The sequence below is a fragment of the Pararge aegeria genome, chromosome 17 (genome assembly GCF_905163445.1).
Source record: "Pararge aegeria chromosome 17, ilParAegt1.1, whole genome shotgun sequence".
Lineage (NCBI taxonomy): Eukaryota > Metazoa > Arthropoda > Insecta > Lepidoptera > Nymphalidae > Pararge > Pararge aegeria.
Genome location: NC_053196.1, coordinates 14,378,748 through 14,405,310, shown reverse-complemented (window position 1 = coordinate 14,405,310; position 26,563 = coordinate 14,378,748). Strand labels below are relative to the sequence as shown.

The following is a 26,563-nucleotide window of genomic DNA, read 5'->3' as shown; positions in this document are numbered from 1 at the left end:
AACAAAAAAAATAAAAAAAAATTGTTCAATTTTTAAGAGAGAGGATAAGAAATGTACAGTTATTAATACAGTGTACGTCACTGGATGTAAAATATATTGCGTTAGCGACTCTAGCCTTCTTCTCCTAAAAGTTCTTTCTTAAAAAAAGCTAAGCCTAAAAGTTCTTAGTAAAAAATCTTTGATAATTTTAATTAAATTTTATTACAATGTAGCGCTAAATTAACTTTGAATATTATTCACATTACTGGGGTAACTTGTTTAACAATTTATTAATTATTAAATAACTTTTAAATTAAAACATCTAACATTGATCACATACACAAACTATTCATCTATTAATCACGTCACTCGCGGGGATAAGAACGACATCTTATATGCAAATGGTTATAGAAATGCAATAAATGTTGCACTAAATAAAATATCAGTATTTTGTATTCCCAGAAGCGTTTAATGTGTATTTAAATCTTTTTATTTTGTGACTCTAAGAGAGGTGGGGATATACGGACGTTAAATTATATTAACGAAACCATATTACAATAGACTTGGGTTGTGAAGAAGAAGTAAAAAATTATTAAATTGACTTGAATTAAAAGGCTGTACGATCAATGATGTTCGCTTGGCCTGACGGGGACGAAAAAAGTTATAGTAAGATTGATTAGGCAAAAATCACTATATGTATTTGTGTTTTAAAATACCAGTTCTCTATCAAATTTATTTCCGTTACCTACATAATTGATTAAGCTTGAACATTTAATTTCAAGGAGATCCATAAATAATCAAACTTTTATTTTCGAGAGAGGGAGGAAAAATTAACATGTGACGTGACCAGTAGATGGTAGCATCTGACAAAAAAAGCACATGTAATAAATATAATTTATTTAATACGAAAATAATTTAAAAAAAAACATCCATGCGCGAAAACGAATACTCCAGTTTGCGTATTTAAGAGTGAAATTAAAGCCTTGTGCAATAAGAAACTAGCGTATATTTAAAATGCGACCTACCTTAGTAATAAAAATAGGGGGTATTTGATCATTAATCTATTTGCCTATCCCTAATTCCGCGATGCCAATTATTTTAGACAGGTTTAGATTAGGAGGGCGTATTAGTTATCCGACCTTATCCGGCATTTAGTAATATAATTAAATATTCCTAAGTGTTTTATTAACTATAGTAAAATTGACAAAAAAAAAAAATTAATGACAAATACTTGAATAAATAAGTATCTTCAATGTAGAAGGAAGATAATTTCGGTTTAATATTGCAGTGAAAGAAATGTACAGGGTCGCTAACACGCAACGTAAAATGTTATAAAAAAATCGGAAGAATTACGTAGTCTAAAATAGTGAGATTTGGGTAAAACAGTAACTATAAACTACTATTAAAGCCTTGAGAAGCTAACACAAGTCACTGTCACCGTCGTTATCTGAACCTGCTTTTATTCGAAGTACTCATCGCGAATTTAAGTACTGAAAACTTGGTATAAGTACATTTGACCGGATTTTAGGGATGCACACGCAAATATATCGACAGGAAAAAAAAAGTTGATCAATTAAATTCGAAGAATTAGGAATGACTAATGTCAGTTTATGTCTAAACATCAAAACGGAACATGCATAATTGAAGTAGGATAATCAATTAAACTACGTTACGAGCGTCCCTTCAACCAAACAAGGTTAAAACAGAACCCGCTAGCTAAGGATATTGCAATCGGTTAAAATAAGCTAAATTTTAATCTCACCTTTTTTTTTTACAAAACATTTTATCAAACTTATATTAATATAATAATTATAGGAAACATTCAAATGCTTATAAATCAATTGCAAGTATCCTTTACATATAAATGCTATTCGATATAAAAAAAAAACGGAGGACCGAATTCCCATTTTATAATAATAATTGTTTCTGCAACACTTAAGAAAATATTTATTCAAATCATTATTATCTAAATATCGATAAGTGTCGCAGTAACTTATTGTGTTAGTTAAGGTATGTCTAAAATAATCTAACAATGGTGCGTAATAACCCTCCCACTATTACAAAAAAATATATATATATCGATAAGTTAGTTTGTTTGAAACGAGATTGAACATTGCACGTCACTATTGCTCCATTCAATTTAAGTTAACAAAAATGTTTAAATCTCATTTCTCATAAATTATTTAATATTGAATAATAAGTTAAAGGATAACCCAAGCGTATTTTTTTTTGTCTATGGTCGAAATATTTTGTGAACTCTAATTTTATCAGCTACGTATTAGGGGTAGGAGAACCCCGTTCGTAAAAGCGCTCATATCAACAAACTACGTTAGTGCGTTTCAAATTAATAGTTTATAAATAAGGATAACATTTATTTTTAGGACGTCAAAGTATGATTTTTGAAAAGGAATGTTGTAAAAAAAGTTAATTCAAACGTCATAAAAACGTTAACGTCACTTGAAATATTGTTCAAATAAGATTGTTTTGTATCACCGTAGCTTTCGGTCTTCATAGTTATATTTATAAAAAGTAATCAATGAGATCTCCAAAACCGCAATTAAATAAGTAATAAACAGTGGGCTCTCTCAATAATAATAATTAATAAACATTTTTTTTATAAAAAAAAAAAAAAATGTATAGTTAGGACAGCTGTTCTTAACGACATAAAAGAGGTGGAAACGGATAGTACTGCGATCTGAAGATTTTAGATTAATATTTATTTTCGGCATTAGCTGTACCAGGCGAATTCACAAATTACTTCAACTCTAATCGACCTGTTAATACGATACGAATTGATTATAAGAAATGAGTTAGCCACTTAACATTGAATGGAAATCGGAAATAGTCTCACTATTTAAGACTCTATTCGAATCAAAAATACAATCAAAAACTATTTACAAATACAGATAATTTGACTGGATTAATATGTACGCCGATACGAAGAAAAAATACTACAAAAAATATTCTTTCTATATCAAACGCGCGAAAAAAATCTAGCTACTGTATTAAATTGATCCCAAAAAACATACAAATTTTGTGTTACAAATACAAAAATTCTAATACTAAAAAAAAAAAAAAAAAAAAAATACTATTAAAACTTTTTTGTATTCATGTTTGTAATTAAAACTATAAAAACTGCAAAATTAAGCGCCCTACACACCTGGCCATCTGTGTAACGGAATAATACGACACCTATTCTATATTCTGTCCAACCATGACACGCTGTTTACCACAATGATTTGTGACTTAGAAATTAACATTACTTGTGTGGAGAAATTTGTTTTACATTCGTTTGTGATCTCGTAACCTCCCACCGAGATGGCAGCAGCCGTCAGGAAGTGGGGATTTAATTGTCAAAATGTTCGCAGCATTTTAGAATTTATCTACATTACTATAATAGACTAGCTAAACTTGGCCTTTATGGTGGCTTAATCCGATATTAATTTTGAATTCAAAGTTTTAAGTGGAAAATTGGGGATAAAAAGTACATCGAAACACTTCTGCATATATACAACGTATATATATATATATATATATACAACGATGCAAAATTCAAAGTCAATCCATGGACTACTTATCGAGTACACACGGTAACTGAATGTTTACATTAAAAGAGAATATGCTGGTGAATGATATTGAAAAAGAGCAACTGTTGAGTTTCTTACCGGCGCAGAAACAGAACCTTTCGAATCGATAGTTTCGATAGCCTAGCGGTTTGGGGGAAGGACCGTGTTTAATTTCCGGCTCTTTTAATTCAAACATTTATATATCACTTGCTAAAACGGGGAAGGAAAACTTAAACCTGCATGCCCGAGATTTCATCATAATGTCCCAGGCGAAATCTACCGAACCGCAATTGACCAGCGTGGTGTACAACTTAACCCTTCTCATTCTGAGAGAAGACACTTGCCCTGTAACGGGCCAGTGGTGATGATAATGACAATAAAATGAAGGGAATTTGATTTAAAGCCCGAAAAGGAGCGTGGAATAGGTTCTGCCGTCTCGGGCGTGAACCGAACTCCCGATACGTTTAAACAGTAAATCCAGTCAAACTATCCAATAAATAGCGCACGGTAGCGTGTAATGGCCCAGCCTCGCCCCGCTCAGGCGAGTAGCGGCCGCGGCATCGGCACAAAGTCATAATGTCTGCCATTGCTTACTCGGCTCAGCGACGTCTCCGCCACGGCCGCCTCGTGGCCTCGCAGCTGCTGCTTGGCCAACTTGTGCTTGTTGACCGGCGAGCCTGCAACAACGGTCACGTCACCGCTCCGTCGGATCAGTGATTCTTATATAGTCATAGTCAAAGTTGAACATTCCTTTAATCTAATATACCCCACCCAGTGGCGTGCACTTCATACATTCACAAAAGCACTGCCCACCCTAAAATTGATATGTAACTCGTATTTCTAGAAGGAGGATTGTTGCCCTTTTTATGCAATTGACCTGCTGAATGCATACCCTGGTAAGGAACCAGGTGCACGCCCCTGCCCCCACCCATAGTAGGAACTTTTATGCTTAGAATTCGTATAAATGGTAGTGAGATGATGGTGATAACATTTTTTTCTTTTATAACGTAATAAAAAGCGTCCGCGTTTATTACGGTTTTTTTACAAAGCCCGTGGGAACAGTTTGTTTTTCAGGAATAAAAAGCTATGTATCTATACGTCCTTTCAACCTACTGTATGTCAACAGTCAGGTCGATTACTTGCCTTGATTGGTAGGTTAGAAGGAAGGGCAAACCAACAAAAAAATACACTTTCGCATTCATAGTATGGATTGACGGACAAGGCATTCTTCTTTATTACATGTAGTTGTGTAGTAGCGTGTAAGTTAACTACGACATGTATAGAATCGAAAGAGTTCCATCTAGTGGCAATAATAAAAAATACTAGTTCCCAGTATTGTAACTAGATGGCGGTCACCCAGAGCAACCTTTCGCAGGACATGCAAGGCACATTTCCAACAAAGCGCCGCCCTGTGTCCATCATCTTGAGGCGTAGGTGTTAAGCCTTCTTCGCTTGTAATTACACCGGCAACAACGCTCTAAGATTGCTGCTTGGTGGCACAAATAAACTTAGAGGTACTTCCCCGGACGAGCTCTGTCCCAAAAAGGTACTACTACATTTGTAAACTTAAAACTAAAGCTATGAGAGTTCCAAATGAAACTTTCACATTTTTTATTTAGTACCAAAATTAAAGTGACAACCTATGTCTCCCACCAAACCTATCTATATAGATAGATCGTAGTGGGGCCCGCTTCGGCGGATGCACTTCGACCGTCCAGGATCTTTTTTACTCGACCCGTCCTTGAATCCCCTTCACCCTATATAGCTTTAAATACCCACTGTAAGAGTTTAATTAAAACTTTTAGGTTTGAACTTTGGATTGGACCCTAAGCTTGAGTATAATAATCACTAATATTATAAAACTGAAAGTGGATTTTTTTGTAACATCGTTATTACTATCTTCCTTTCGTATTACGTATAATCTATGAACGTGCATAGAAAGACATATTAAAATTTTATAACTGATTAAAGCTTTAAGCAAATTCAAATAAAGAACTTAGTCATTTGTTATAAAAGAAATATCTGAAAATACAAACACCTAACTTTTATTTCGTTATAATGGTGGTGTTGGCAGTTCCAAAGAGACGTTAATAAATATATAACCAAACCAGACATTCCATGTGTCTAGGAAAAATTGTAAAGAACAATAAAAACATTTCCTACTTACAACATATTACAAACCAGCATATCACGTTTGAAATTATATAAACTGCTTCACATAATTCATTAGTTTTACCGTAAAATTGTATATTTATATTATATTATAACTAAAAAGCAGCTAAATATTAAAATAAGCTTAAATAGCAAAAAGCGTATATATTTTGTTAGTATACAGTCACCATCACCCAAACTTTATATTATATTAATGCTTACCTGAAGAGTTAGTGCTATATAATGAGTTAGTTTTCAAAAGACATGTCACAAAAACCAAAAAGTAATCCTTAAAAATAAAAATTACAACATAATCTCGCTCACAAAATAAGCTATGCTAATAGTTAGCATCTAAAATTTCGAAATAACCCATTTTAGTGAAATATAATGTAGGACTAAATCGAGGCTAATTCATTTTGGTTTAAAATCCAATCACATTTAAATCAAAACTAAATATGTATATAAATTGATTGACTTAATATCGGCAAAGAGACGATAGGTACATTTAAATAACTTAAGCTATACCTCTAGGCCGCAAATTTCGTATCTACAGCAAAGCGCACGGCAAGGTATCAATTTAGAGCGTTCACGCATTGCTACTGAGCCACAATCGCATTAATGAGAAGTTAAAATTAATAGCGAGGCGATAGGTTGAAATTGGCTTTCGTTATCTTAACCAACGGGAATACTACCATATCTCAAAGCAGAATAATAATTTTAAAATTGTTGACTCTCTAGTTTCACAATATTTATATCTTATATATATATATTTCTTGTGTGAATTTGTGAACTCCACCTAAACTCCTCCTAAACGGCTGGACCGATTTGAATGAATTTTGTGGTAGGCGTTTGGATGGCACCCTGGATGGTTTAGATTCACAAATCAGCCCGACAGATGGCGCTGGGCTCCGCTAGTATACTTATAAAAAATAAGAAATAACATTCTCAATCAAAACGTCAAGGTATGACATTTATAACTGACATTTCAGTTGTTTCACAAGGTTTGTTATGTGCTTGTAAAACCCTCTCGCGAGACGCTGCTGGCACCATTTAAAAACAATGCTGGCGATTGCTCGCCCGTTATTCAACAAAGGTATACTTATTTATATTGTGGTAAAACCATAGATAACCAATCCATTGAGTAGGGACTTCTAAAACAAACCAATACAAAACTACAAAACACTCGCGGCACTGGTACTCGGTAAATGACACTTAAATAAGCAGTTTTAACCGCAGTTTTTACATCGAGACCGCATTGCGAAATATAGAGTTAAATTTATCCTGCGTAAAAATGTACCTTGCAAACACTGCGAATAAATTTCCTATTATAAACTATTTATGCACGGCATAGTTGCACTTCAGAAATGAAGAACTAAACTTTCGTGCTAATTTAATGCACCCCAAAAAAAAAGCTAGCGCTTTTTTCTCAGAACGGTCTGGCTAAGTGAATATGAAACTTCTTGCTTCGCTGTTATGAATTTGCCGCCATAGAGATAGGTAATTTATTAGTGTCTTGGTAAATAATTTCTAAACGAAAAGGTCCAATATACAAGCGGAAATAAAAAGAAATGAGCAAATGATACAGAAAAACTAAAACGAACGGAAAAACATGTGTGGCATGCAAGAATACATTATAATTTAGACGCTCATAATTGGGCTAGATTGTTGCAGATATAATGCAATAGCATAGTTATTTATAGGACTGTTGTAGGCAAGATGCATATTGTATAGCCCATTTATGAGCCACTTTATGAAAATGAATGTAGATTATGAGGTGTACAACTAAAAAAAGTGAATGTATAACGGCATATTTTATTAAAATAGAAAAACCTAGGAAAGTTAGACCAAATCATGATATATAATTTTAATTTTTTTTTAGAATGTCTAATTTCCCTTGGCTAGAATAGCACGAATAGCACTGAAATAAAAATACATATACGTATATATAAATTTGTAGTAGGTATTAAGACTGCTGGAAACAAATGTAAGGTCGTTTTGACTTAAATGCAGACTTGCTAAGCTCAAGGTCACGCAGTTCGTTGGCGCGCCCGATCCTACTCTTTTTGCTGACATTCCGTTCACATCGTGAACATACTGAAATAATGAAAACTCGAGCTAAATCGCGCGTGTTGGTCCTAATAAAACACTTGGATCCATTTTTTCTGTTTTTTACATATCAATTTTATTTAAAGGAAATTATGAAACTGTTTATTGTAGGGTACATACCACGATAATTATTTGGGAACATCTCGTCACAGTTACATGAATACTGGTCACCTGGGACTACCGAGGTACGGAGAGACAAGTTGGATTTTATCATCAATCAATCTACTCTTTTCGGTTTCGCATTCTGGGTTATCGCTCTTGCCATAAACTCATAGATTCGCCAAAAGAATTTGGATTCCATTGGCATTTATGCAAACCAGAAAATTTTACAGTCCTGGCTCCTGCGTGAATGTTGGCTTTGTCCCATGGAAGCAGTATCGTTCAAACTATTTTCTATAATTCCCTCGATCTCTAGATATTTGTCGTTTTACCTTCTTATTCGCATTAAATCAAACACCATGCATGATGCCGAACAACCAATGAAATGCATTTATAAAGCAGCGAGGTGTCCGTGACATCCAACTAGACACCGTTTTGCAGTATTATCGTAACGTTGTCACGCCCGATTATATTCTTTAAATCCCTTATAATAAAGTTCTTTGTAGTTGTTCTTTGTTGTCTTATGACGTCACAAAACGCTATATAGAGTCAATCCATGGTGTTTGTTGTCGTGGAACTTTACTCAGATAAAAAAAAAAAAAAAATTCTATGACTTATGGAAAATTTATACTCAATCTGTAATAAATACACTAGCAAAAGTATTTTCGATATCACTTTTAAGCGTATATGCCGCTATGCTTTTCTTGTGTATATTCTAAAATTTATGTGGTGTAAACATAAAGAGTAATAATAATACTATTTTGAATACATAAAAATACCTTATTTTTGTGGTATGTACCCTTTTACGTATATTTTTTTTATTTTCAGCGACATTTCCATATTATATACGGAGATACATTGCGTTGTTGCAGCAACTGCCGCCCTAACACGAACTACAAAGTATCACTCACCGATATAACTGAGCATGACGGGCAGGAAGATGAGCCCGTGTGCGGCGCCCAGCACCACGATTCCCAGGTACATCCGGAAGTAGAACACCTGCGGGAAGATAATAAAAAAAAATCATAACTATTTAATTTTTTAACTAAATTAAGTTTTCTTTTTTTCTCTTTTTCGGATGGACACTTGCCGATAACCACCTGAGGGGTTGCTACGGCGTCACCGGGGGAGTGGGGCGAGCGCGAGAGCTCGCCACGAGAAGAGCTCCAGGGCTCGACGACATCGGGGGGGAAGGTGGGAGACGTCGACCCGAGGGTGCCTCGCAGTAAAACCAATGGCAGTGGTTTACTCAAAAACTATTAGATTTTTGGTTTCACAGTTAAGTCTCAGAGACAGTACATAATGTTCCTCTCAAGCCTGTGAAGTATTATTTCGGGTTTCATTTACACGTTGTATAGTATGCATGGTAATTATGCAGAGATTGTTTAGATAACAAGGCAAGTAAAAAAAAAAAAAATAGAGTGTAGCAGCTATATTCTATAGTCCTAATCGGACTATAGAATATAGCCAGGCCTCACCTGGAATATCTGGCTGTTGGCGGCGGCCAGCACCACGATACCGCCGAACTTGGTCAGCGTGATGCCCGACAGCACAGACGAGCCCATGGTGTACAGCGCGTGCGACGCTCGAGCCACGCGCGAACTGCCGCCCGACACGCTGAACGAATGCACCAGGTGCGAGCAGAACTCCACCGCGATACCAACCGCCATCACCTAGAACACCGCCGAATCACGCACCCATACAAATCTTAATAGCAAGACACCTCGACATCCCACCGAATCACGTACTCATGCAGATTTTGTTAACTGGATACCTCACAATACCACCTAATCGCGCACCCATACAAATCTTTATACCTCAAAATACCACTGAATCACCTAACCATACAAATCTTAATACCTCAAAATACCACTGAATCACATGCCCATACAAATCTTAACTGGATACCTTAAAATACCACTGAATCATGTACCCATACAAATCTTGATAACTGGACAGCTCAAAATAGCACCCCATTAAATACCCATACGAATCTGAATAACTGGACACCTCTTTATACCAACCAATCACGTACCCATATCAATCTTAATAACAGGATACCTTAAAATACCACTGAATCACGTACCCATACAAATCTTTATAACTGGACAGCTCAAAATCACATACCCATACAAATCTTTATAACTGGACAGCTAAAAATAACACCCAATCACATACCCATACAAATCTTTATAACTGGACAGCTCAAAATAACACCCAATCAAATACCCATACAAATCTTAATAACTGGATACCTTAAAATACCACTGAATGACATACCTATACAAATCTTAATAAATGGACACCTCTTTATACCAACCAATCACGTACCCATACAAATCGTAATAACTGGACACCCAAAAATACCACCCAATCACGTAACCATACAAATTTTAATAACTAGTCAGGGTTCAATTTATACATGTTTTTTTGACTTGAAGACTTGATACGTATAAATAAAGTCATAGTGATTATATACAATATTAACAACTTTTGCTTACCAAATTAACTAACGACACCGCGTTAAGACTGATTCCCCACCAATACATGAGGCCTCCGAGGTTTACCACGATCATCGTAATAGTGATCACTACGACCTGAAAATATAAAAGGAAAATTATTAATGTCAGTCAAGTAGATCCTTCGTGACAGAGCTAGTCCGGCGAAGTCCTACCGCCTTGCTTATTTCCGACGCCGAGCAGTATTAATAATAATAGTGGTGTCGGATGTTGAGTCGACCGTTGTTGTTCCGACCGTCGTTCAGTCAGTCTTCTCGCGAAAAGCATCGACCAACATCTTAAGAAGCTTTTGCTTGGCTGTTGGATCAAGGGGATACAGAAGGCAGTAGTTCTTGAAACGGCGCGTATTGTAAGGAGGTTCCTCTGGAGCCCTGGCCATCGGATGCTTGGGCATTCAAGAGCCCCGCAAGCAGGGGGTTGATGTTTCTTCTTATAAATTTTGAATAGTGTTTTTTTTAAGCATTGTTAAGAATAAAAAAAAAAATTAAAATCAATAAATGATGAGAAGATATAATAATAATATAACACGTTAATAAAAACAAAAATATATTTGTAAAAGATCTAAGAAATAAAGAATGAGTAATTATTAAATATAATAAATTACCCCAAACGTATTTCCGTTTCGTACGCATTGCATTTTTTCAAAGTCAAAGTCAAATATTTCTTTATTCAAATAGGCACCTAGATGGCACTTTTGATGCGTTGATTATATACAAATATATATACATAGCATTGCTATGTTCAGGTTTCTTTGACACTTTATGGCCACTTGCCTCTAGATTACGGGCACAGATTTATTTTTCTAAGCAACTCGGCGTAGAACATGACCATGTATTTAATCAAGCTTAGTCGAGACTCACCAGCGCAGAGAACAGATCGAAGCCCATGAGGATAAAGGTAACAAAGAAGATGGACAGCACCGAGATTCCCATAGACTTCAGCGTGTCCGGCCACATCGTGAGGTACTGCTCGTAGAACACGTAGAATATCGAGTATGGGAACACGTTGACTGTCACATTCTTGCCGCTCGCTTGCAGGTTGCGGTTGAAAGTCTCGGATATATCAGCTGATATGGACCGCGCAGCTCGCAGGGCCGAATAGTAATCGTGACTTGTCTTCAACACGGAGTGGTAACCTGGAAGTATATGAAATCATCACCATCAGCTTAAACAAGTCTTAAATAAGTAGCAGATCCACCCCTTAAATAAGTTTTAGCACGCTTATACTGTATCTTTTTATTTTTATGTTTTATAATTCAAACAATATTTTCATAATTAAAGATTTTAAACTAAGATTTTCGTGGTTAATCAACATTTCTTTAATATAGTTATTTCTTAAATATCGACAAATCCAAAAATATTATCCTGCATCAACAAATCCAATATGTACCCATTGAACTATATTTGAGAAATATTTTCATAACTATTTGGTTGCGCCAAGTTATAATTAAGTCTTAAATAATAATTTAAAATTTCATTGGTGTTCCTATTCTCCCATGTCCAACCTAAAACAGCACTGAACGATTCTCCGTGAAGAGACTGGCGCCCTCATACGCCTCAAAAACACTAGAACGCAGAGCTGTCACTTAAATTAACGGAAGCAAACGATTAAGACGTTTGCGGACGACTTGCTTTCCGATTGCGAAAAGTAACGGGCAATACGAGTTTACTGGCTGCCTGAAAATAAGCCATAAAATATCATAATATACCTTAGAAGTTTCAATGAGATCCTTTTAAGCATAATTCCTATATTTATGTGTGTGCCGAAATATTACATAAGTGGTGGTGTTCGAGAAGAGAGGACTTCGTGAGGAATATTTGGATCAACGGACGGCGTGCTCCTACCCATGAAAAATAAGGTCAAGTAAGTGCTGTCTTCCTTGTGCTCTGATTCCTTTTTATCTTTCTTTTGTACACCAATTTACCGCAAAAAATACAGTCCACTCATTCGAAATAAAAATCTTAAATAACTTAATATAACTTGGCGCATACACTATTTAGTGTTACATAATTAGTTGTTTTAGAAATAAGTTTATGACGACCTCTCTTGGTTCAATATCCGGCAAAGGCAATTTGTAAATATATAATTTTATAGTTTTCTCTGAAGAGTCTAGTCTGGTGGAAGGCTTCGGGTGTAGCTAGACCGATAGACATGACGCCAACCGACTTAGCGTTCCGGTTTGAATATAAACATAACAGGTTGATCTTTGTTCTAAAGAGCAACTGCTCAGTTTCTGGCTGATTAGTACAAACAACAATCAAAACCGGTGGGTGGTATAGTCAACTGACAGACTTCACATTTAAACTTTGACGGCCATATGGCGCAGTGGGCGACGACCCTGCTTTTTGATTCCAACCGACCAAATGACCGTAGGGTTCGATTCCCACAACTGGAAAATGTTTGTGCAATGAACATGAATGTTTTTCAGTGTCTGGGCGTTTATCTGTATATATTATATATATGTATACTATTCATAAAAATATTCGTCAGTCCTTCCTTAGTACCCATAACAAAAGCTACACTTACTTTGGGGCTAGATGGCGATGTGTATATTGTCGTAGTATATTTATTTATTTATTTATATAAACTTGTTAGAGCAATAAAAAAATATTACAACCAGATATTTCTATACCTTGATAGTACGTGGCGCCGACCAGTTTCTGGGTCCCGTTCGCCTTCTTGAAGTTGACCGCGTGCCCATAGGCCGCGTGGCCGGCTTTGACGCAGCCGTCGCTGTTGCTACTGGGGTTGTCCTGCAGGAAGTACGGCACGTAGCGGTTGAAGTCCACCGCGTTGGGACGCTTCTCAGCTCCCGTGAGGGTAATGTTGCATTCTTCACACGGTGGCACGCCTGTGGAGGGTCAAAAGAACTATCATTGTCGAGGCCGGAGAAGTGGGCAATTGCTGGACGATAGAGTTAAAAGTCTGAGCCGCAGGCGAGGGTTCATAATACTAGTAAGGCAGACTTAGTGCTTCCTTAAAAAAAAATCGGTTAATAAATTTTTTTTTTTTACAAAAACCCGTATTCATTTCTCGAATACAATTTCAATATTTTCGTACATGTTTGCCACAAATATTGTTCATTTTCCATAGATCCATTAGATATTTAAGTTGTTACTTTTTTATATTCATATTTAATAAATTTGACGGCCGATTGGCGCAGCTTGCAGCGACCCTGCTTTCTAAGTCCAAGGCCGTGGGTTCGATTCCCATAACTGGAAAATGTTTGGGGCTTACTTTGGGGCTAGGTGGCGATGTGTGTATTGTCGTAGTATATTTATTTATTTATTTATTATTTAAAATATAGAAAAGTGCCAAGGTTGGAAAATTTGGAATAAGAACATCCGATGTCTTGTACGACTTCAATCAGCTCTTAAATATGAAGTTCCAGAACACACTTCCAATCGCAGGTCAATCATAGTCCAGAATGAGAGCCGAAATCACTAGATTCCGTACATATCTCTTTTTACGCTTAAGTAGCACTTATACGTTACGTCATTTCGCTCTCAGAGCAGACTGGTGGGGCGCCCGCTTTTATACCGCTTCCAAGGCCCAGAACCTTTTATACTCAGTAATTAAAAACAAAAGGAATAATCTAGAAAAATTTCGACTATTCTTGTAATTACTTTGTCGTTTTATAGGTATTCGGTACAAAAAAGTTTAACGTTACGTTGTCACGCGCTATTAAAAGTTTTGTACTTCTTGTATTAGGCTCTTTGTAAGAATATAGGCGACTTACTATTTGAGTTGGGACAGAAGGAGTCGTTGCTGGGGAACTTCTTGCAGCAGTTGTCCGCCTCGGCCCAGTCGAAAAAGTCGTCCAGCCACGCGTTGGGTGGTTGTCCGATGTAGGATACATTGGGATTCCGGTACGCTGCAGAAAAAAATAACATTATTTTAGATTTAGATTAATAAACGTGGAGAGGTAGTACCTCTCCACGTTTATTACGGTTTTTTACACAACCTTTTGTTTTCTGACTGACTGACTGAATAAATCTGCATATCTGAATTTTTTTATTGCCATTACGGATTCAATCTTTCCGGGTACCTTTCCTATAGTAAACTATGTGTTTAGGGTACCTCTATCTCCGTTCCAAATATCCGGCAATGATCATCATTTTTACGTGAAAGAGTAACAAACAACTTTCTCGTTAACAATACAACTAGGAAGTTTAAATAACAGTTAGAGGTGTTATGTATCGATATTGTTCGTCACAAAAAAATTGCTCGATTGTAAAGGGCCAAATTTTAGGGGAAGAAAAAATTCTCACCAGAATATAGCTGCATGGCAACGCTGTCGTTCCTACAGAACCGCGTGCCGCAGACCATGTTCTGCACATCACGATCGGAGTAGTCGAGGCTGTCCCTATCCGAAGACACCACGAAGTACACCGGCGGCCCGATGTTCAGATACCGGTTCAGGTGCTGGAAGTACTTCAGCTGGTAGCTGTCCTGGGGCATCGAGAGTTCCTGATCCAATCCGATGTCTATGTGCGGGGCCACCTGGAATTTTATTTTAATATATAGCTAGATGGATACACTTTTTTTGAGCACAAATTCATTAAATATAACGCAAATACAGCTATGCATATGTTTCCGAAAAGATTGGTTTGCAAAGGCGGTCTTATTGCTCAAGTAATTTATTTATTTATTTATTATTTATGTACCATAAATTGTGATTGTGAACATAAGATACGTGAAGTGTACAAAGGAAAGCTTATCTCTATAAGAGATCTCTTCCAGCTACCCCAGGATGTGAGTAAGAAGATTTAATTGTGGTATAGGTCAAATAAAGGTACAATATACTTCATAAAAACTACTCAGGATATTCAATAAATCTAAAAAATAACAAAACTCTACATACCAGTAATAATAAATAGCAATGTCCTCCTGACAAATTTTGGGGTAAGTATTTCAAAAATATAATGGGTTATAAAATAAAATATAATATTTTAATTCCTATCTAAATATAACACGTCGTGTGGTGTTGTGTGGCAGATCTGAATGTAGTTGGCACCACCCCTCGTCTTCCCGCGAGTGTCGTACGACGCGACTAAGGGAGACCCTACTACCATCAACTGCGATCACCAAGCCGTCCGCCCAGCGTGATGATTACGGGCAAACACTCCCGCGAATAAAAAAAATATACTTACGGCAACCGATGAGCAGAGCCAGGCGAAGAATATGATCATGACGGAGGCGCGGACCTCCCGCTTCATCAGGAACGGCACGTACACGTAGCGGAACAGGTTGAACAGCGCGCCGTCGCCCGTCTCGCGCGCGTCGCTCACCTTGCTGCCGGACACGCAGCAGAACACGTCGTACCTGCGCCCACCGTGGGTATGAATGAATGAAATACACTTTTTCTCAAACATGCTTAAAAATTTGAGCGTATTTTTGACAACCTTCGTCTTTTCTTTTTTTAATTTTTTTTTGAGAATAATTATTTATTTTATTTTGTTTCATATTTAATCTATTATATTATTTTTAAGCGAATATAATTTTTATATATATTATATATATTTGTAGTTACTTATTTATATATTTGTCTTTAGTTACAAATATTGTTTTTTAATATATTATATGTATATTTAAGTAATGAAATATTTATTATATGGGTATATGTATATATATTATTATTTTTAAGACATCAATTTTTATTATTTAATCCGATTTAATTCATTTTTGTTTTGTTTCCTAATAATTGATTAAGTTAAATAATTCATTGTAACTTAGCTATAAATATTTATACTTTTAAAGGTTTATATTAACCTTTTCAATGCATGCTGTGATAACCTGTACATAGTTGAACATTTACTATTTGACTCGTTCTAAAAAAAGATCAAGTTTTAATGTTTCTACTGTTGGTAGTCTATTATAAAGAAATAAATAAATAAATATGCACCACCTAACTATTTTCTGTACCTGTTTTTTATCTTCACCATTGGTTGCCTGGAAGAAATCACTATCACGTTGTTTTGTTATACTTTTATTTTTTTTCTATGTACTTTTTGTGGTGTGCAATAAAAGTATATTCATCATCATCATTCATTAACCTCCTTCGACATAAATTGAAATTGCCGTGCTCGCGAAAAACATTCGAGCAGCGACCGGCAAAAGTGAAAATCCATACCTAACGTGGTTTAGCGATTTATTTCCCCTTATTCTTCTCGGTAGGGAAAAGGCAAAGGTAAATCACCGTTACATATGAAACGATCTTTTACTCTGAAACATGGCAACCAATGAGGTAACTTATCAAAAGTTTTATTTAAATTTCAATCTGCCCTAATAGAAAGCTGTTAATAATATTTACAAAAAAAAATGCAAAGCAAACTTCTATACAAGCCACAATTTTGAATTGATGGACTTACGTATGTGTTAATACGTACCTTTTGAGTGGCTAGTCACACTGATAAGAAACAAAATTTGTGTTACTATCCTTTAATATGTATTGTTTTTAAAGGAACACCTTTAATAAATAAATAAAATACACGTTCATCCATCAACGCTTCTTTTGCTGGCCACTGCAGTAATGAACTATTTTTATCCGAGCCAAGTGGCAGCGCGTAACAGTACGCACCGGTTGTTGATCTGGCGGCGCGTGTCAAGCGCGAACAACGCCACGAAACACGTGACCTGCAGCAAGAAGTCCACGAGCAATGCGGCGCCCGCGTACAGCGCGAAGGCACGCACTGCGGGCATGTCACTGAGCGCGCCCAGAAGGAAGCAAACGGACTCCGACACCGACGTCAGGAACATTGACGGGCCCACTTGCCCCAGCCTGCGAACACGTCATAGCTTAGGGATCAGGAGATGAATTTCGTTACACGTTAAGGGGGTGGTAGGGGGTCGACGAAGTGTAATAGAGGGACAGTTGGAGGGGTAAAAAACACGCACTTTGCACTTTTAACGGAATACTCAACAGAACTCTATCTTTGTATAAAGATAAGATTCAATATATAAGATGTGTAACAGAATCACGAAATAGTAGTGAAGGATGCATAAGTAAATTTCTCGAGGAATCACCCTGTCTGTAATATTAAATAAAAAAAGCATATTTATTTTTCCATACAAACTAATTCTAAACGTTCTAAGTGTTTACTTATGACAACCCTATTGAAGATAAAAGACCGACACGTGCATAGCACCTACGCTACGCGACGCGTACCTAATAAACTTAAAGAAGCATTTTGTACCGTTGTTACCTGGCCATTCTAGCCTAGCTGTTGTGTTGAGAGGCTGTTAAGACAACGAACTTACGTAAGGGTGGAACCAGCGGGCGCAAAGAAGTGCGAATTTTAATTTAAAACTAATTTATTAATAAAGAATTGTGTGACTATCGATCGATGTTAGATCAAAGTGGTGCTCCCTTCTAGGCTCGGAGGTGACGGCGATTGACGTCAGTGAATCCAGATCACCGATAATAGGTTTGCAGGTCGATGCCGTCAACGTGAGTTACTGAGGTTAGTACGTGTGTAACAAGCAACTCACGTCCTGCCGATGTGTTGCTCGATGGTCTCGTCTGGTCTGCGCGGGTCTCGCTGCGCGGTCTGCACGAGGATGAAGATGTTGTCCACGCCCACAGCCAGCACGAGGAAAGGTATCACCTCCATGATGATGAGTGTGGCGGGGACGCCGATGTAGCCGAATATGCCCATCGAACAAAGCACTGATGCGAGCACGATCAGCACGCCTGCACAAACAAACAAACGTTAATGACAATATAACTTTGTATTCAAATTCAAAATTCATTTATTTCAAGTAGGCCTAATATAATCACTTTTGAAACTTCAAGTCTGTCTGTTTGTAGTGACTCTACCACCGGTTCGGAAGGCAGATTCTACCGACAAGAAGCCGGCAAGAAACTCAGCTCTCAGCAACTAGCAACTCCATTTAGCAAAGATATCCCAAAGCTATGGTCTTTATATGTCCCTCCATTACTGAAAGCAGCAATCAGTTTTTTGCTCATAAATTCTGAGTATTAGGTTTTATGACATGCAAATAAACGGTGATAGCTAATGGTGCGGACGTCGGCTTCAATTTTGAATTTTGAACAAACAAACGTAAATGACGATACAACTTTGTATATAGCAAATATATCCCAAAGCTATGGTCTTTATATGCCTCTCCATTGCAGAAAGCTGCAATCAATTTTTTGCTCATTAATTCTGAGTATTAGGTTTTATGACAAGCAAAAAAACGGGTGATAGCCTAATGTTTAGGACGTCGGCTTCAATTTTGGAGAAGACCGAGTTCGAATCCTAGCCCCCTCTAACTTTTGAAGTTCCAAGAAAAATATCAATTTCGGTATTTCGCTTTAACGGTGAAAGGAAAACATGTGGGAACCTGCATGCCTGAGTTCTCCATAACACGTGGGAAGACTCGTGCTGTTCCGACAATAAGGTACGAGTAGTGGGCCGACAATGGGTTGATATGAAGATGATGATTAGGTTGTATGTCAAGAAATTGTCTGAACCAGCCCTGTTTTTTATTTTTAAATTAACTGGAAAAATATGTCTTCAAACTAAACGAAATTGATGAATAGATTTAGTTTTTTTTTTATGAATAGATTCCATTATAATGACTTTCATTATATGCAACGCTATCTTACTATACTCAAAATCCTGGTATTATTAACCGATTCCCTCTCCAAAAAAACAACTCATGGTACTGTATCATCAAAGTAAAATAAACCTAATGTCAAACGTTATAGGGTCGAAAATCCTGTCCTTCTCAATATTGCTTTACAAATAATCTGTCAAAAGTCCGTGCTAAAAAGTTGTAGTCAAATTTGAACTTTAACTCAATGCAAAATAAGGTCCATTTTACTCTGATGTTCAAATATTTCGATGGCGAGCTAGAAAATCTTTGTACTAAGACTACGGTTGATTAAATAAGCTCACCTCCTAAACCGAGGGTGACTTTACTGTCGATGAGCAGCCTCGAGCACGTGGTGAACCTGCCGAGTGATATCGCGATGTACGCGAACATGATGAAGTATGACACGAGGATGGTCAGCACGTCGGACTTGGAGCCTCGGTCAAGTTCGTCCTCGATCGACCGCTCGGACGTGTACGCGATGTCCATGTACTCTGGCATCTCATTCTCTGTGTAGTTCTTCATGAACTTGATGAACGCCTCCTCCCATTCTAGAGCCGGTTTCAGCTGAAATTTGAGAGAAGTATTTGTAACCCGGAATTCAAATTAAAACTCAAATTAAAAAATGTTTTATTCATGTAGTCACCGACAATTATGAAGCATTCATACATAACATAATATGATAACACTACTGTTAGGTGATGATAATAACTACATTCGTAAACTTTGAACTAAAGCTAGGAGGGTTCCAAACGCGCCCTGGTCTAAGAAGAGCCCACATCATCCTTAGGCAGGTTTTTTTTTGTTATCACCATCTCACAGAATAGCGATCGTGTAGCGTTAGAGCATAGAGCGGTGTCACAAGTAAGTGATAATAACCAGGACCCACGGCGGGTTGACACCACCAATTTCCGACCTCCGAGCTGGTACTAGAAATTCTTTAACAGAAAAAAGCACATACCTAACAATTTTTGGCCTGACCTGACTCGTGACCGCTTCAACCATGACCATATTAACGAGTCAGTCTGTTTCGGACGAGGCAATGTTGATTAAAGTATAAAACGTTCATTACTGCTATTTCACAAGTTTCTTTGCACGTGTACACGGGATCAAATAAACTTAAGACCCCGCCCTGCGTCTGAGTGAGTTTGAAAACTAGTGGGAGAAAATTAGTGTGCGTTACCTTCTCCTTGTATTTGTTATCGCAAAGAAAGAGACAAGAAGGGACAAGTTTTTTTTTTTCTTACATTGAAATATTTTATATGATTATAAATATTAATTTAGTTAGACACAATTTCTTGGGAAAGAAAAGCCCTGCTTCTGCGACTTGATACATCGTCCGGGTATAAGAGTGACAGGGATGCAAGGCTGGAGTGTGAGCGAGATGGTTTTAAAGATTAAGGGGAAAATAGGTTTTACCTTGAGGCGCAGATATATGGATGGAGGATAAGTGAGAGTGTTAGGAAGAGTCAGAGAAAGAAAGGTCTTACCTTCTCCTTGTCGTGGTTATTGTTGACCAAGATGGTGATGATGAGCGCGTTGGCGCGGTGGAAGCGCGAGGCCTTGCTGAGAGACTCTCCGGGCGCCAGGAAGCCACCCAGCGCCACGGCCGGCAGCACGGGCCCGCCCCAGACCGACAGACAGCCGTACGGGTTCCTGAAGTACATTATATCCACATTAAATATTGATCAAGTGCTGCCCTTAACTTCAAGGTTAGATGCTATTAAAGTGGAGCGGTTGAGAGCACGACGTAGATTCTTCAATTACAGTGTGTGAATTCACTTCAGTACAGTGGCCGAAAACCCTTTTTTTTTTTAATAGATCATAGCAAGCAATCATAAAACCAATATATTTAGTTATCACCACCACCAATGAGCAACTAAAGCACCAAAGGAACTGTCAGCGTATTGCCGGATTTTGATAACCGCCCTTTGAATATCCTGCCCATGCTAGAAATAGTAGAGCTTTTTGTGGCAAAACTCGTCCGGGGAAGTCTCTGCTTTTTCTTTTGCCAAGCAGCATTAACAATTATTCATTCAAATTCAAATTCAAATTCAAATTCATTTATTTCAAGTAGGCCTACTTTATAAGCACTTTTGAAACGTCAAGTATGCATGTTTGTGTGACTCTACCACCGGTTCGGAAAGCAGATTCTACCGAGAAGAGCCGGCAAGAAACTCAGTAGTTGCTCTTTTCCAACATCAACATTTACAATCATTTTGCTATCTTGCGGGAGATGAGAGCGAGGCTGGCTGCTTCCATTCTACCTTGTCATTGAGGAATTCATCAAATGTATAGTAACCTCATTTTTTAAATGTATGCATTGGTAGGTCAAGAATTTCCTTAGGAATCATGTTGTAAAAGCGTATACTCAACCCCACAAAGGAGTTCTGCACCTTTCGCAGACGATATGCAGATATCACTAATTTATGACCGTTTCTGGTAAGTCGATTGTTAATTTCAGCTTTTGATTTATAAAGAGTAATATTTTGCCTCACAAAGACTATATTACTATAAATGTATTGCGAAGCTACTGTAAGAATACCTATTTGTTTAAATTTTTCACGAAGCGATTCGCGTGATCCAAGTTTATATATTGATCGTACGGCTCTTTTCTGTAGTATAAATATACTTTCAATATCTGCAGCTTTTCCCCACAGCAAGATCCCATAGGACATAATACTGTGAAAGTATGCGAAATAAACAAGCCTAGCTGTTTCAACATCGGTAAGCTGTCTAATTTTCCTGATTGCATATGCAGCTGAGCTGAGTTTACTCGCTAGGCTTTCTATATGGGTTCCCACTGTAGCTTACAATCTAAGGTCACTCCTAGAAAAACTGTGGAGTTTTCTATTTTAAGTGTTTCTCCATTTATTATGATGTTTTTATCAATTTTTTTTACGTTAGGCAAAACAAATTCCAAACACTTAGTTTTTTTTGCATTTAAAAGTAAGTTATTAACAGTAAACCAGTCTGACACATGTGACAAAGCACGGTTTACGTCGTCAAAATTATCTTTGTTTCTATCAGTCTTAAAAATGAGAGATGTATCATCTGCGAACAGTACAATCTCACAAGTGCCCCTGACATGGTGTGGCAGATCATTTATATACACCAGAAACAATAAGGGACCCAAAATTGAGCCTTGTGGGACACCCATTAAGGCAGATGATCCCTTAGACTTTATGTCTTTTACGCATACCCTTTGAACTCTATCACTTAGATAAGAGGCAATTAAATTGAGTGCAACGTTTTTGATGCCATAGTGGCTTAGTTTTAATAACAACGTTTTGTGTTCAACGCAATCGAATGCTTTGGACAGATCACAGAAAACACCAATGGCATTCTGCGAACGTTCCCAGGCATCGTAAATATGCTTTATGATATTATTGTAAAGTCAACATCTCCTGAGGACGCTCCGGTGTCGGAGTAAAACGTGCGCAGAGGGTACATTGCCGACGAACTGGTTTGTGTGGAGTATAAGGATTGAAGAAATTATAAATTACACCATACAGATTCTCAAGCTTTTCGCGTAGTATAGCAAATTAAGCTTAATTTTCATAATATGCAATGGTGTGTTATTACACGCAAATTAGGCTTAAATTGATGGAAACATTGCGGCACGTTGCAGGACGTGCTCATTGCATGCCCTGTGAAGTGTCGCTCTGTTTTAAGTTGCTTCGTTTTTCACTTACAATGAGGTGGGCAATCCTGCTTGGTCCGTTAATTGATACTATTAAAAGAAAAAAAACGCTAGCAGAGCATATGGTGTTAATATGATGAAGATGGAAAGCTGGAAATCTCTCTTACTGTGAGCAGCTGATGACTTCCTCCAGATAATATTCGTCGTCGGTGACGCGATCGGGGTCGTTCTGCCACCAGCCCCACACAGACTGGACGGCGCATTGCTTCGAGGTCACCGGTCCGATAAAAGGCGACGACAGCGGGGCGAAGCAGATGTCCTCGATACGAGTGTTGTTTGTTTCCCCTGCCGTCGACGTGCTGTTACCAACTAAAGCTGCAACGACAAGTTCTCAATGTACGGCATCTTTGTTAAAACAGCTCGACAGGCTGTTGTCACTTCGTTTTTGTCTGCTTGCTTGAAGCTATTCTGAAGCTGTAAAACCACTCGTTTTACAGATTTCCTTGCGAAGTTTTGCTCTGTTAGGCGATGGTGATCAACAACCAGGTGGGGCCATCTGCCTGATCGTTTAATAATAACTATAAACAAAAAGTTGTGACAATACAAGTGTTTACGGTCGACTGGCGCAGCGGGTGCGACCCTGCTTTTTGAGTCCATGGCTGTGGGTCCGATTCCCACAGCTGGAACATGTTTTTGTGACATGAATGTTTTTCAGTGTCTGGGTGGTAATTTGTATATTATAAATATTTATGTATATTGTACTTATATCATGAAAGTATTTATCAGTCCTTATTACCCAAAACACAAGCTACGCTTACTTTGGGGCTAGGTGGCGATTTAATTTATTATGAACTAACGACTCGTACAACGTATCAAAGATTGATAAAAAGGAACTGTTTGTTTGTTACCTATGTGCAGTGCTTTTGTGCATGTATGAAGTGCACGCCACTGCCTATGTGCAACTGAACTAATGCGATGTGTGTATTGTCGTAGTATAAGTATTCATTTATTATTTATTTATTAAGTGCCCGCGGAAATAAAATTTGAATTACTAAGACATTCAAATATTAGTTCCTAAGACACTCGTACATCACATTTGGCGCTTCGAATGGAGACAAAATTTTAGCTACCTTTTATTCTGTATACAATCAAGTATATACATTTAAGAAGGTTTGATGTAGGGTAGGTACTTTTTTACTTTGTTGTCTAATAAAGTGAATTAATAAATAATAATAATAAATGCTTTTAATTCAGGCCAAATATGACAAAAATTAAAACATAAGTACAAAAAATACTGTGAAAATAATACAACCAAATTAAAAACAATAGTAAAATTAAATAACAATTAAGTTGGTATGCTGAAATATTGCATGACAAGTTTAGTTCGACCCAAGCTACATAGCTAAAAGATATTGTTATTACGAACTTCTGAGTTTTATTTATATTACTTAACATATTAATTTGTAAAAGGACATCCAGCCCTGTGTTAAAAATTGGGGTCAGTAGACCGTAAAGAAATGTGCTTACTACACAACCAGAGAGTTTAATGTTTTTAAACGTCAGAACAAAATACAGCGCTACTACTACAGCGACAAGGAAAACTTTTATCCCCCGACTATATACAAAAGACACAATTTATAATGCCCACCTGCCAAAGCACGGCGCATCAGGGAGAAGGAAAAAAGTTTACCCCCTATATTACATACCCTTTTATTATACGTATATTATTTGGATATTATTTACACCCGTGCGACTAAGTTCGGAGAGTTGATAATGAAACTGCGGACAAAGATAAATATTCCCCGTGAAGATAAACGACACCTTCCCGTGTTGAAAGATTTAAATAACCGTTAAATCGTTAAAAAATCTACGTTATCAGTATTTGTACAGCAGAATTACAACGTTTCTACTTAACAAGTCCGTGTACCGTATCGCCTTACTTGTTAAATTGTACTTTATTATAGACTTCCTCGAAGTAACGATAGCTTATATTCCTAGTTACCTTGGATTCTATTCTGCAAGTCGAGGACGTCGTGCAGGAAGGTCCTGTTGAACACCGGCCCCAACTCCCACACTGTTCCATCGTCCATGGTGTACTCCAAGTTGGGCAGGCCTTTGGAACTTATGATCAACATCTCTGTCCTGTGAACAAGGAATTTTGCTTTATTTAAATACAGTGTCACTACCTCTTACAGTTAGCTCGCTACCGTTTTAGACTGCATAATCAGACAAGGGCTAACGTGTAGTTGAATGTACAGGCTTCTCCTCACATTCAGGAGACATGTCTAGAACTATGTTTTAGAACATAGACCCACCACGCTGTTACAATGCGTGTTCGAGGACTTTTAACGATTACTATTATTGACTAATAAATACAACGGATACAATAATTGTATACTCTAAAATGGGAAAAAATTTACTTTTCCATCTGCCAAAACACGGTAACTGGAAAAGGGGGAAGTTAAGCCCCGTCTAATGTTACACGTAAAATATAACGATATAGTTTCCACCCGTGCGCCCAGGCTCGAAGTGGGGATAAAAATGTGAAAGAAAATAATCACTTTTTTCCTTTCCCCGGTTTACTTATACAACGTGTAACGGAATTACGAAATACTATTATAGGATGCATAAGTATATTTCATAAGGAATCACACTGTAAAAATATTAAATCAAAAGAAGCATATTTATTTTTCCACAGAAACTAATTCAAAAAATTCTAAGTGCTTACTTATGGCAACCCTATTGAAGATAAAAGACCGACACATGCATAGTACCTACGCTGCGCGACGCGTACCTAATAAAGTGACAGGAGTCACTTTATTTTACTTTTGCATTTGATGTTTGTATTTCATTTCTTTCAGTAAAACCTATGGCAATGGTTTACTCAAAAACTATAAGCGTATCGGTTTTACAGATAAGTCTCAGAAACAGTAAATAATGTACCTCTAAAGCCTCTTAAGTTACGGTTTACATGTAGGTACATGTTGTATAACCAATGAATTGTTAAAAAATGTACCTGTAGAAAGGCTCGAAGTGAGAGTCGAAGTATTCCCGTTCGAGACGTGACCGCGAGGTTGGGGACGCCCAAAGCTCAACTGGATTCGTCGTCATTATCATAAACTTTACGCCCACGCCGAGGGACGTCACGAAACAGATACCTGGGAAAAAAAAGGATGAATCTACAAAACTGGTCCTGCATAACAATTTCAATCGTGTGAGAAGTTAATTACGATTCATACGGTATCGAAATAGCGCCATCCATATTTTTTTTTTAAATATTTTTTTACTGATGGATCATCATTATTGCCTATAAGCTGTGCAACACGTCGCAGGATCTGCAAGAAACACTTAATTAAAATCCTGAACTCTTTAAGGTTTTATTATTACTTTTTAAGTTTCCTCTTGTACTGTCCATTTTTTTTCCTTTTGTAGTGTACAAATAAATAAAAATTAACTTACCAAGGAAAAGAACGACCCATGGTCGCGATGCCATCGCTGTGCCCCACCATTGGAAGAAGTCTTCGAGCTTGCTCTCAGTCTCGGCTCCAAGTTTCTCGAAGAACGTCGCCTCTTCTGTGTTATCGGCCTGATCGCCCGCCCAACCGACGGGCGGTGGGTTGGTGGCCATCTCTTGATTGTTTTCCGATGCAACGCCTATAAATTTTAGGAATGCTTAAAATGACATGACCCTTGCTGTAGCATGCGGCTTTTTTTTATAGATGGACCAAGCAGACCACCTGATTGTTAATTTTTTTTTTTTTTTTTATTAACGATAGGCCAGCGCTTGACGAAAATCATGCCCGTTAGAAAGCAATGATGAGGTCTAGGTCGGAGCACGCTTACCTAGAAAAAGCCTATTCACTTCTATTCACTCCGGCCTTGAAGGTACTCAAATTATACGT

At 37.4% G+C, this 26,563-nt stretch overlaps 1 protein-coding gene across 5 annotated transcripts in view; it reads right to left on the bottom strand.

The window, feature by feature from the left end:
* LOC120630932 (NPC intracellular cholesterol transporter 1) overlaps nucleotides 1–26,563 on the bottom strand; it is a 78,816-nt gene that overhangs the window by 7,760 nt on the left and 44,493 nt on the right. For 3 of the 5 annotated variants that reach the window (XM_039900284.1, XM_039900286.1, XM_039900282.1), the window contains 16 exons: nucleotides 26,121–26,315; nucleotides 25,678–25,819; nucleotides 24,664–24,803; nucleotides 22,829–23,036; nucleotides 20,509–20,674; nucleotides 19,324–19,585; nucleotides 17,912–18,113; nucleotides 17,001–17,201; nucleotides 15,574–15,745; nucleotides 14,692–14,923; nucleotides 14,160–14,294; nucleotides 13,053–13,271; nucleotides 11,281–11,555; nucleotides 10,403–10,498; nucleotides 9,380–9,574; nucleotides 8,813–8,900 (listed from right to left, as the gene is read on the bottom strand). In XM_039900284.1, the coding sequence (XP_039756218.1) occupies nucleotides 8,813–8,900; nucleotides 9,380–9,574; nucleotides 10,403–10,498; nucleotides 11,281–11,555; nucleotides 13,053–13,271; nucleotides 14,160–14,294; nucleotides 14,692–14,923; nucleotides 15,574–15,745; nucleotides 17,001–17,201; nucleotides 17,912–18,113; nucleotides 19,324–19,585; nucleotides 20,509–20,674; nucleotides 22,829–23,036; nucleotides 24,664–24,803; nucleotides 25,678–25,819; nucleotides 26,121–26,315 (2,928 nt within the window). Of the gene's footprint in view, nucleotides 1–4,139; nucleotides 4,223–8,812; nucleotides 8,901–9,379; nucleotides 9,575–10,402; nucleotides 10,499–11,280; nucleotides 11,556–13,052; nucleotides 13,272–14,159; nucleotides 14,295–14,691; nucleotides 14,924–15,573; nucleotides 15,746–17,000; nucleotides 17,202–17,911; nucleotides 18,114–19,323; nucleotides 19,586–20,508; nucleotides 20,675–22,828; nucleotides 23,037–24,663; nucleotides 24,804–25,677; nucleotides 25,820–26,120; nucleotides 26,316–26,563 lie in introns of all 5 variants that reach the window. The other 2 variants (XM_039900283.1, XM_039900287.1) reach the window with 1 other exon arrangement.